Genomic DNA, 13,100 nt, shown 5'->3' with positions numbered 1-13,100 from the left:
GGGAAAAAGTTAAATAAATCCCACACGTACCCTAGAAACAACCACGTCTGATTTTTAAACACCTTTATTACAAGGTACAAAGTGGCACCACAGTAAACACAAGCACACATGTGCAAATATGAAGTCTTTCATGCTAGTTAAAAGTGCTCTTCAAAATTGTGAAAAAGTCTGTACTATTAAAAATCAGTGCTCTGAAGGCACAACCGCACACACACACACAATCGTCAACTACCAGTTGCAAAATATTGCACTTTAGGATCTACCTTGGAATGTCAATTCAAATAAACAACATAGACAACGGTAACATACTGTATTAAATATCGTACTTAATATTTCAAATATAGAATTTCACGAAACCTGAGAAGTTTAATTGTAAGGTTTAAGTGGTATAATTGTATATCAAATGTGACATTAGCCTCATAAAACATTTCTCCTTAATAAGAAAACATTCCTAACCTCAAGTAATAGAACTTATCAATTTACATTGCGCTCCACTCATTTTTGGCACCCTTGATAAATACGATTAAAGACTCAGTGGAAAAAAAAGTTTTCATTTTTTACCTCCCCATCTTTTGCTTACAGTATTAACATCAACAACAAAAAAAAAAAAAAAAAAAAAAAAATATATATATATATATATATATATATATATATATATATATATATATATATATATATATATATATATATATATATATATATATATAACAATTAAAATGAATTGTGGTGATGTAGGACTGACGTTTTGGAAAATTTCTGACACAAAGATGCAACTAACGTCAGCAATTCTCCAGCTGTGATTTTCAGAAGTTTTGTTGGTCACTTTAAACTTCCTCCTGACAATGTGTTGAGGGAAAGACAAACACCAGGTTCATTAGATTGAAATTGCAGCTCAACAATCTTTTTCTGTGTGTGTCTGTGTTTATGCATATATCTGCATATATATATTTACACAACAGTTCTGTCTGGTTCTCAAATCTGATTGACTGATAGACATGAGATATTAAAGTATTATCAGCACTCGTACAACCTCTTCACCCTTGTGTATTACTCTGCCCACATGAGTGGCAAGCAGAAGACACTCTACAGCTTGACAAAAAATGCTGCTGTTGGACAACATAATGTACTTTTGAGGTTTTTTTAGTTGAGAATGTAGTTGTTTAGATTGCAACTACGCAGTTTATTTAAAGAATAGTGCCTATTTTATATATTCATAATTTTGGAGATACTGAGCAGAGCAGAGCAAAGATGATTGACGTTCCGCCACAAGATGGCGACAGAGATCGCATAAGTCCTCAGGGGAGAAAAACAGCATTTTTCAGCGTACGTTCCAAAACATAGCTTAACAAATCATTGCAGATCAGGTAAGTGACATTCTAAGTCGATCTCTCTCTTTTGTATGTTGTAGTGCTGTATTTATACCATAGTAATCTGATATTGTTTGCTTTGCTCTGGCTTTTTCGTGGTTAATTATTGTAATATCCCGATTGTAACAGAGAAATACTGGAAAATCTCTGTAGACTGATGGCATTTCATGTTGTTCAGCCTTATAATCCGAAAATGTGAGCAAAATCACCTGTTTTGTCATCACTTTAGACATTCCGCTAGAGAATCATTCAAATACTAGCTCTAAAGTGACATTGATGAATGAGCAATAGTTTCCGCTTTTCTGACGGTCAACTCATCTTACAAAAGGGTTTTTAAGACTCTCCGTGTTTGATTTTCTTTTTTATATACACGATTAAGCCATCGAACTGTACGCAATATCAGACGAGTAGCAGTGCGATATGGCTGTATATCATCACTGGTGGGAAACTAAGGCACTCGGCCTGCGGCCTCGAGCCAACGCACGCCCCCCTACTGGTGCTGATATACAGCCATATCCAAAATTTTATTGAATTTTTTAATGTCGGGGCAACATGGCGAATGCTCCCACACACAAACATGTCGCACTACACAAACTAACCATCTACCAAACCATATACCATTGTAACCATCAATACCCATCGTGCCATGCCTTTCAGTCACAAGACCTTCGAGGAAAATGGAAAAAGCTTATCCTATTGATTAAACGTATGTGTGTGACCCCCTGTCTGAAACCCTTGGCTAAAATCGCATAATCTACTTCTGAGAAAAAGAGCATCAAAGCTGTATAACCATAAAAATGACAACAATATGTGATTTCTGTTTATTGCAGTAAATGACACATTAAATATCAAGATTTATAATAATATGGTAAATACTGAAATGAACAATCTTATCAACACCACATCTTACTATTTTGAGCAAAAAATAAATAAATATCAGAGGATAGCTACCTAAACACTGATTTCAATCATCTCTGGGTTTACTTTTGGTCCAGAAACACCAGATTCTCATATCATTTATTAAATACATTTCTTTCATACCATTAGATATATATTACGGCTGTCAATGTCAATGCATTAAACCATGTGCTAAATCTGAAAATATTAATGCGTCAATATTTCTTTAACGCAAATAAATTCAAACGATTGACCCCAGCTTCTTTCCATCATCGCAGTTGAATTGTGTGATGGATTATATGACAATCTATGATCGATCAAGGGGCAGCACAGTAAGAAGGTAGCTGGTTCAAGTCCCAACTGGGCCAGTTGGCATTTCTGTGTGGAGTTTGCATGTTCTCTCCGTGTTGGTGTGGGTTTCCTCAGTGTACTCCGGTTTCCCCAACAGTCCGAAGACATGCACTATAGGTGAATTGAATAAACTAAATTGACCATATTGTATGAGTGTGTGTGTAAATGCAAGAGTGCATGGGTGTTTCCCAGTACTGGGTTGTAGCTGAAAGGGCATTCGCTGCGTAAAACATATGCTGGAATAGTTGGTGGTTCATTCCACTGGGGCGACTACTGATTATTAAGGGACTAAACTGAAGGAAAATGAATGAATGAATAAATTATGGATCAAGACATGACGTGTATTAAATGGTAAGATATTTGTTTGATAAAACTGTGCTCTGTTTTCAATTGTTAGTTCTCATTTTTTGTTAATATTTTGAGCAAAAGACAAACAATAAGTTAGAGTTAAAAAGTAAATACATTTCTTTTTCACAGCCATCTTTGCTCATGTTTACCAAGGGTGCCAGTTTAGTAGACTACAAATCTGATTTCTCATCTCAGCACACTTGGTCCCTAAACAATAACAAGTAGTTCTGCTGTTTTGCTGAATGCAGTGTGAAAGACTGACGTGAAGATCTGTGTTTGCAAAGTCAGATTTCCATGATCCGTTTCTCCAAGGCGGATGAAAATAAAGTCATTCTGGGGCGGGAGTCTTTGACCCTACATTCAGTCCGAAAAACTTCTTCTTACCTGGGATGGCGGACTTCTCTGCAGAAGTGTCTCCGCTGTCACTGTAGCGGCTACTCAAGATGTTTATCACGTTCACAATGATGAACGAAGCAAAGAACAGAGTGAGGACAATCCAAAGCACGCGATTGCGCCGGAAGAATTTGGGAAATATTCGGTCAAGAACCTCTAATGCCTCCTCAAACCTGCTGAAATAACAGACAATATGAGGATGGATTTATTGAAAGTGATTTGACAGACATGCATGTTGAAGTCTGAGTTACCTATTAGTCTTCCTGTCTTTATCAGTGTTTGCTCTTGCTTCTTCGTCAAACTCCTTCTGCTTCTCTTCCTCCTCCTTCAGCTCCTGCAGTTCTTTACATCTCTTTAGTCCTTCTTGGTATCTGCAGTGAAGGTAATTTCTGATTAATATACAGTACTACAGATTTGGAAGACTAAACTATGCATGCATTGCGCAGGAAACCATGCAGTTTATGTGCTTAATTCATTTTTGTCCACATTTCAGTCAGTTTAAAGATTTTAGGTCATCTTAATTACAGTAAAAAAAATAAAAGGATACAGAAGTGTAGCTTTTAGGCACATTAAAATATCAAAAGTTAGTGGTCTATGCAGAAGGTGTTTTTTTTAATGATTTTCGGTGAAATTGCGTTATGTAACTTCCTAATAGACTTTAAAAATGTAAACATAAATGTAGATTTTATACAATGTTAGAAATCCTCCATAAATGATAAAAAATTATTAAAATAAAATATCTCAGGTAACCATGCCTTTTTGGGCAATTTTGTCTTAATTTCAGCCAATTTAAACATTTTGTCAATCAAATAAATTCATTAATAAATAAATCATTCCTAAATATAGCTTTTTCTCACAAAAAAATATCAAGTTTGTAGCTTATGTACAGGTTTTTCTAATGATTTTCTGCAGAATGTAATTACACAATTCTTCAGGTCTAAATAGACTGCATATAATATATAATAACTGCAGCTGTTGGACAACATAATGTACTTTTGAGGCTTTTTTTAGAATGTAGTTCGTTAGATTGCAACTATGCAGTTTATTTATAAGGATAGTGCCTATTTTCAAATACTTATAATTTCTGAGATACAGCGCTTCGCCGGCCATTAGCCTGTTATACTGAGCAGAGCAAAGACAGATGACGTTCCGCCACAAGATGGCAACAGAGACAGTATAATAAGTCCTTAAGGGAGAAAAACTGAGCATAACTTCAGACTACAGCTGATCAAATCATTATAAAACAGGCAAGTGACACTCTAAGTCGATCTCTCTCTTTTGTATGTTGTAGTGCTGTATTTATACCGTAGTAATCTGGTAGTGTTTGCTCTGCTTTGGCTTTTTTGGGGTTTTTCATGGTGATATCCAGATTGCAACAGAAAAATACTGGGAAATCTCTGTAGACTGATGGCATTCATGCCGTTCAGCCTTAAGATCTTAAAATGTAAGCAAAATGACCAGTTTTGTCATCACTTTAGACATTACGCTAGAGAATCATTCAAATACTAGCTCTAAAGTGACGTTGGGTTTTTAAGCAACGGTTTCAGCTGCAGATGTGAATTAATGGAGAAAGAAAGTTGTTCCTCATACTAAAGGATTTTTGAGACTCTCCATGTATGATTTTTTTGTTATATACACAATTATGCCATCGAACTGTTGTATAAATGCAATATCAATATCATATATATACATCACACTGCTACTCGTATATATAATTATATACCTGTATATATATAATTATTTTTCTGTTAAGAAATTACCATACATTAAATTTTGTAGTTGAATAAAATGAACTTTTTAGGTTGCACCAATTACAGTAACATCAATCAAACAGATTAAAAAAATCAGGTTAAACTTCACATGAAAAATAAATGAAATCTGATTATTCTGACTATAATCCTGACTACTCAAATAAGTTAAAGTAACAAAAAAGTATGTTGTAATGCATTTTTGGCAATATTACTTATTACAGTATGGCTTTACATAACATGGTGTTTATTGATTGATTGATTGACAACACATTTCAAAAGAAGTTCAAATTTGCAAAACCCCATTACAAAACTGTATACAGATTTTAAATACATTATGGGGGTAAAAACCTTTTTGCAACCCCATATTTGGTTACAACTAATCAGAGTATTGTGTAATCACCAGTTTTGTTATTATTGTTCATTTATTCGTTTGATGGAAATTAGATCTGAATTTAGAAATAGTTTTGAAACAAATCTTTGCACTTAACAAGCGAAATTAATTATCTATAGGCTAATGGATATCTGTGTTTAAAACACATCTCCCTATCCATGAGAGTGAAAGCGAAAGTAAATAATGATGAGGCTCATCTCTCATTCCCCCGCTGTAAATGCTTTGTTTAACTGTTTTCTCTCAAGTGAAGTGTTCAGTTTTTCCACTTACAAAGTCTGCCATGTAAATAGCAAATGCACTATGGCATGACGCAACTGGCTCTTAAAGGAAATGGGAGATGAGACTCTGATTGGTTTATTCTCAAAACACACCTATAACTCATGAAGAGAATAAGCTCAACCCTGTTAGACCATGCACCACGGCGCAAAGTGGATTTTTCCGTCCTTAAAATAGCAAAAGTGGATTCTGACACACCCTTAATGCGTTTGCGCCCTGCGCTTTGGACTTTGCGCATGGATCTTCAAAATAGAGCCCAAAAAGTTCAGTTGAAACCTGAAAAACTTAATTTTAATAACTTTATTGTTATTATAACTTTATTATAACTTTACTGACTACATTATGACTAATAAAATTGATTATCTATTTTACTATGTGGAATATGAAAACACATCTTGAAAGCTCTGAGAGTTAAAACTCCCTTATTAACAACCCCATTATACATTACATTATTTTACATTTACATTAACTAATCAGAATATTAACTAACTGATTCCTAATATTCTTCAAGTATGGTTAGTTTCCAAAACAAGTGTTAAAAATGCCACCACTTACTGAGAATGTTTTGCAATTATGCAACTGTGTGATATCTATCTAATCATCTGAACTGCTATTGTTTTGTGAGCGGGGGGTCACACAGATCGAGTGTAGTGCCAAGGGTGTTACCCTTTATTATATGCTTCTTCTTCAATCTTGGCTTTGATCTCTTCTGTAACCTTCTCTGGACTGCACACAACTTTGGTTGGCGTTGCTTCACTTTCCTGTTCCGTCAGAGGGTTTCCACTGCTTTGTTTCACATAGGAAAGAAGAGACAGGGATGAAGCAATAAAAAAAACTGCCATTACGCAGATGTGTGTGAACTATCAAACCTGCTTTCTGCTTTCATTAACCATCCATGGGTAATAACAGTAATAACCTTTGGCCTAATGGAGAGATTTGAATGCCAGGGAAAGAAACATGGTGAACATGGTGAGACAGGAACTGTTTAAACATGTCCTTCGGGAGGTCTTAACCCATTAACTGTCACCCCAACTTTCTGACATCAATATGACATGCTCAACTTAAAGAGAACTAAAACATGGCTATTGGACTCATTTGTATGGGTTCATTTTGATCTACAAAAACAAATGTCCATTCACTGCTATTATATGAATCACCAAGGACTATGGATTCATCTAGAAATCTTCTACTGAAGAAAAAAGTCACCTACATCTTCAAACCAGGCTCATTCTGATTACGCACCCCTACATACATTTCTGGAGAGCATCAAATACATCCAAGGAGCTATGTTTTTTCGCAGTTTTTGTTTTCGCGAATCCACCAGAGGCCGCTGTGTATGCTTTTTCAGATGTCAAATTTCTTTCACGAGTGACATTCGTGCCTACTGATCTCGCGTAAATCCATCAGAGGCCGCTGTCGACTGACTGACTGACCGACCAACTGATACTCTCACCCACCCCTTTCCCTAAACCCAACCGATAGTGTTTTCATAAAGCACCTATTGACTAGTGCTCACACCCTTCTCTAAACCCAACCAACAGTGTTTTCAATAGCAATCCAAAAATAGAAAAGCCCTCATGGCAGCCTGATTTGTACCATTTTTTCAAATTTTACCACATTCTCACCCTGTTATTTCCTTGTTTATTTTATGTTTTGCCATTTTGTTTTACATGCGTTCTAGAACTGTTCTTCGCCAGATTCAAACCCTGTCATCACCGTCAACTCGCTCTGCGCTCAGGTCCACCAACGTACACAGTGACCCAACTGGACAAACAGTGGAAAAGCTGTCCATAGAGAGGTAAGCGATCAACTGGTAGCACGAAAAGGAACGCCGTCATAACGCCCCATAGTGTTTGTTTTAGAGACGTAATGCAACCATATTTGCCTACATAAATTTGGCTACATAATTCGCGATCTCCAGAAATGCATTCAGGGCTACGTTTTCAGAGTGAGCCTACAGTATGTTGTACATCTTGGATAACATAAAAGCGCTTAACTTTAGTTTTACTTAACCCTTTGAACTCGTTTCATTTTTGGGTGAACTATACCTTTAAATCAAAGTTGCCCAAACTAGGGCCCGCGGGCCAAAGTTGGCCCATGGTAACCTCAATTTCAAATTTAGAAGTTATTTCAAATTTAATGTAACCTTCTACCTCTTTGTTTTATTGTTAAGCTCCCAAACATGACCACCAAGTGACATTTATTTTCCATTGAAGATCATACAAGATCGCCCCCTTATGTTTTGAAGAATATGAACTGTATTTTGTCAACCTTTTGACATTATTTTTTAAGTAGATTTAACATTCTAAAGTACTATAGGAATTTTGGTGATATTTGATTTGGATTATAAGGGGTTAACATGACTGGCTTTAGAGTGTTATTGTCTGCATTTGAGTTAAATCCTGATGTTTGGATGTGACAGTATGGTGACTCTCTCTCTCTCTCTCTCTCTGCCTTTTCTTATTAAAACAGTACGGTCAGACACTGATGACTGGTTTTTGTCAAATGTTTCTGTCCAAATGTTTAGATTTAATGACAAAATGGGATGTAAAACTGACTGCAGATGAGATTTTTGTAGGCTATTTTAAGCACACTGAAAAAACCGTGAAGGTTGTGCAAGTTATAAGCATTAAACAGGCCATGTCTTGCTGTACGCTCATAAAAATAAAGTTTCTTAGTTGCCATCAATGGTTCCTTTAAATTCCGTGCATTATTTTTGACACTAGAGGGTGCATATTCACAACAAACAAAGGTGTATTTTGATGGCTCCAGTATAGATGAGTGGTGGAATCATGGGAGTTGTGCTTTTCATTACATCCTATAGGACTCCTGCAGAAATCATGTTCACATGATTACATCCTCCTGTGTGAGGATTTTATATTCAACATCACTGCCGAGTGTTGTTACCTTAAAACTGTAGTCAACGATGTATACACTACATGACAAAAGTCTTGTCCCCTATCCAAGTTTTAGTAACAACAAATAATAACTTGACTTCTAGGTGATCATTTGGTATCAGAAGTGGCTTATATGAAAGGCAAAGGCCTCTAGATTATGCTTATATCACCAAAATAAAATATGATCATGCCTTGATTTTTTATTCTTTAATTAGGACAGTAAGGTCTGACTTTGCTTAGACAAAAGTCTTGTCACTAAACCAAAATAATATCCAGTATAGAATATAAAGTCATGGTGCAGAAGAAAAAGAATGTATATTGTATATGACTCCCACGAGCTTGGAGGACTGCATCCATACATCTCCTCAATGACTTTAATGAACTTATTAATAAAGTCATTTGGAATGACAAAGAAAGCGTTCTTGCAGGACTCCCAGAGTTCATCAAGATTCTTTGGATTCATCTTCAATGCCTCCTCCTTCATCTTACCCCTGACATGCTCAATAATGGTTATTTCTGGTGACTGGGCTGGCCAATCCCGGAGCACCTTGACCTTCTTTGCTTTCAGGAACTTTGATGTGGAGGCTGAAGCATTAGAAGGAGCGTTATCCTGCTGAAGAATTTGCCCTCTCCTGAGGTTTGTAATGTAATGTGCAGCACAAATGTCTTGATACCTCAGGCTGTTGATGTTGCCATCCACTCTGCAGATCTCTCGCACACCCCCCTACTGAATATAACCCCAAACCATGATTTTTCCTTCACCAAACTGATTGCTGAGAGAATCTTGGGTCCATGCAGGTTCCATTAGGTCTTCTGCAGTATTTGTGATGATTGGGATGCAGTTCAACAGATGATTCATCAGAAAAATCGACCTTCTGCCACTTTTCCAAACGATCAACTAGAAGTCAAGTTATTATTTGTTGCTGTTACAACTGGGATCGATGACAAAACTTTTGTCAGGTAGTGTATTTACATGCCTATTATGTTGGTTTTGGAGCATTGAGAAATGTAGCTAATCACAGACATGTTTTCCTGACTACTGAAAATGTCAGGATTTTTGCCCAGGGTTTTTAAACACTCACAAATACTCCTGTGGTAACATTGCAAACAAAAAGATTCATTGTGTTATGTAGAGCTACAAATAGCACATTTAGCTAATAGACATTTTAATGGAAGCATGTATATTTAAGTTAATGTTGTAAAGTTACATTTATTTTAGGACATTAAGTAATAATTTTATTTCCACAAAAAAGTCAGTATGATTATCAAAAGAATAGTAAATAGTGACTCAAAAAAGCCAGTGAAAAGGTAGCACTTTTGAGAAAAATAAATAAATAAATAAATAAATAAATAAATAAATAAATAAAATAAATAAATAAAAATAAAAATAATAAATAAATAAATAAATAAATAAATAAAACAATGTGTGTGTCTGTGTTTTAGAGAAAATATTATATTGATGTATGTTAATTTACATTATTCATTCAACCTTAGTCCCTTATTTACCAGGGGTCGCCACTGCGGAATGAACCGCCAATAATTCCAGCATATGTTTTACGCAGTGGATGCCCTTCCAGCCGCAACCCAGTACTGGGAAACACCCATACACTCTTGTATTTCCACACACACTCATACACCCATACATTCATTCACATACACACTCATACACTACAACCAATTTAGTTAATTCAATTAACTTATAGCGCATGTCTTTGGACTGTGGTGGAAACCCTCACAAACACGGGGAGAACATGCAAACTCCACACAGAAAGGCCAACTGGCCCAGCCGGGACTTGAACCAGCGACCTTCTTGCTGTGAGGTGACAGTGCTATCCACTGAGTCAATATTAATATCGTTAAATCATATCTTGGTTTAACTCATATGTGGCTGCACAAAGAAAGGCAGTGACTTACGGTTTGTCAGGCACATCTTGTTGTGTTGGATCTGAGGAGCTGCCATTTTTAATGGTGTTCGCCTCACACTAAAACAACAGCAGAACACAATCACGTGAAAGATCTTGAAGCTTTCACTTTGATGAATAGTCTTGGTGGCCTTCAGTGGTCACGGTGATAAAATGGTATGTAGGAAGCATGTAGATAAAGCATCATTAGTTACACGTGTCTGCTGACAAGGCTGTGTGTTTGAGACTTACCACCACAGGAAGAGCACCGGGTGTGATGTTGGGGCCAGCGGCTGGCGTCTGCCCGGGGATGTTCAGGAGATTAAACTTGGGGACTACAGCCACACTGACTCTCCGTCTCGGCAAAGCCTTAATAAAAAACAAACAAACAAACAAACAAACAAACAAACAAACAAACAAACAAAAAAACACAATATCTGAAACATAATATATTTTTAAATTCATCTGAATTATGTTCACACCATGGAGAAAAAAGTAAAAAGAATAAATAAATATATACAGTATGTATAGTATAAATATACACTGGTGTGTAATACTATAAAGTTTCCAGTTTTCATAAAATTTTGAAAAATATTGTACATTTTCTACCATATTTTAATGGTAAAGTTCTGGTAACCACAGCTGCTGTTTTTTACTGTAAATTTTATGTAATTTCAACGGTAAACAACTGTAAATAATTTACAGTAAAAATCTGCAACCTGGTCAACAGTATGTTTCCTTAATATATATGATCTGTAGTTTTAGTGCTTTAAAACACTTGTGTGTATTACTATAAATTAATGAAATACGGTAGTTTACTGTAAAACTAAGAGAAATATTTTACGGTTCAAACCATATTTTTAATGGTAAAGTTCTGGCAACCACAGCTACATTTTTTCCCCTGTAAATGTTATGGAAATTTTAACAGTGTACATAAACTGTAAAAACTGACTAATATTAATGGTAAAAACTGTAAAAATGTTACAGTAAAACTGTGTAACTTTGTTAACAGTATGTTTCCTTAACATATATGTTGGGTAGAATTAGTACTCTTAAAAACTGCGTGTAATACTATAAATTAATAAAATATGGTAGTTAACCATAAAATTTATAGAAAAACTGTACAGTTTCTGCCATATTTTAATGGTAAAGTTCTGGTAACCACAGCTGCTGTTTTTTACTGTAAATTTTATGTAATTTCAACGGTAAACAACTGTAAATAATTTACAGTAAAAATCTGCAACCTGGTCAACAGTATGTTTCCTTAATATATATGATCTGTAGTTTTAGTGCTTTAAAACACTTGTGTGTATTACTATAAATTAATGAAATACGGTAGTTTACTGTAAAACTAAGAGAAATATTTTACGGTTCAAACCATATTTTTAATGGTAAAGTTCTGGCAACCACAGCTACATTTTTTCCCCTGTAAATGTTATGGAAATTTTAACAGTGTACATAAACTGTAAAAACTGACTAATATTAATGGTAAAAACTGTAAAAATGTTACAGTAAAACTGTGTAACTTTGTTAACAGTATGTTTCCTTAACATATATGTTGGGTAGAGTTAGTACTCTTAAAAACTGCGTGTAATACTATAAATTAATAAAATATGGTAGTTAACCATAAAATTTATAGAAAAACTGTACAGTTTCTGCCATATTTTAATGGTAAAGTTCTGGTAACCACAGCTGCTGTTTTTTACTGTAAATTTTATGTAATTTCAACGGTAAACAACTGTAAATAATTTACAGTAAAAATCTGCAACCTGGTCAACAGTATGTTTCCTTAATATATATGATGGTTAGTGTTAGTGCTTTAAAACACTTGTGTGTATTACTATAAATTAATGAAATACGGTAGTTTACTGTAAAACTAAGAGAAATATTTTATGGTTCATATCATATTTTTAATTGTAAAGTTCTGGCAACCACAGCTACCTTTTTCCCCCTGCAAATGCTATGGACATTTTAACAGTGTACATAAACTGTAAAAATGACTAATATTAACAGTAAAAACTGTAAAAATGTTACAGTAAAAATCTGTAACTTTGTTAACAGTATGTTTCCTTAATATATATGCTGGGTAGAGTTAGTACTCTTTAACAGTGCGTGTAATACTATAAATTAATAAAATATGGTAGTTAACCATAAAATTTATAGAAATACTGTACAGCTTCTGCCATATTTTAATAGTAAAGTTCTGGTAACCACAGCTGCTGTTTTTACTGTAAATTTTACGTGATTTCAACGGTAAATTACTGTAAAAAAGTTAAAACACTTGTGTGTATTACTATAAATTAATGAAATACGGTAGTTTACTGTAAAACTGAGAAAAATATTTTACGGTTCATACCATATTTTTAATGGTAAAGTTCTGGCAACCACAGCTACCTTTTTTTCCACTGTAAATGTTATGGATATTTTGAACAGTGTACATAAACTGTAAAAACTGACTAATATTAACGGTAAAAAACTGTAACACTGCTACAGTAAAAACCTGTAACTTTGGTAATGTCTGTTTTCTT

General features: G+C 34.9%; 1 protein-coding gene across 1 annotated transcript in view; it reads right to left on the bottom strand.

The window, feature by feature from the left end:
• Positions 1-727: 727 nt before the first annotated feature.
• mrvi1 (murine retrovirus integration site 1 homolog) overlaps positions 728-13,100 on the bottom strand; it is a 94,824-nt gene continuing 82,451 nt past the window's right edge. Inside the window, exons 20-24 of the mRNA XM_056462358.1 lie at positions 10,825-10,941; positions 10,586-10,653; positions 6,441-6,560; positions 3,608-3,727; positions 728-3,532 (exon numbers count right to left, since the gene is read on the bottom strand). Coding sequence (XP_056318333.1) covers positions 3,292-3,532; positions 3,608-3,727; positions 6,441-6,560; positions 10,586-10,653; positions 10,825-10,941 — 666 coding nt within the window. The 3' untranslated portion in view covers positions 728-3,291. The remainder of the gene's footprint in view (positions 3,533-3,607; positions 3,728-6,440; positions 6,561-10,585; positions 10,654-10,824; positions 10,942-13,100) is intronic.

Source organism: Danio aesculapii, chromosome 7 (assembly GCF_903798145.1).
Source record: "Danio aesculapii chromosome 7, fDanAes4.1, whole genome shotgun sequence".
NCBI classification, from domain to species: domain Eukaryota; kingdom Metazoa; phylum Chordata; class Actinopteri; order Cypriniformes; family Danionidae; genus Danio; species Danio aesculapii.
The sequence above is the reverse complement of the archived record's forward strand: the minus strand, read 5'-3'. Positions and strand labels throughout refer to the sequence as shown.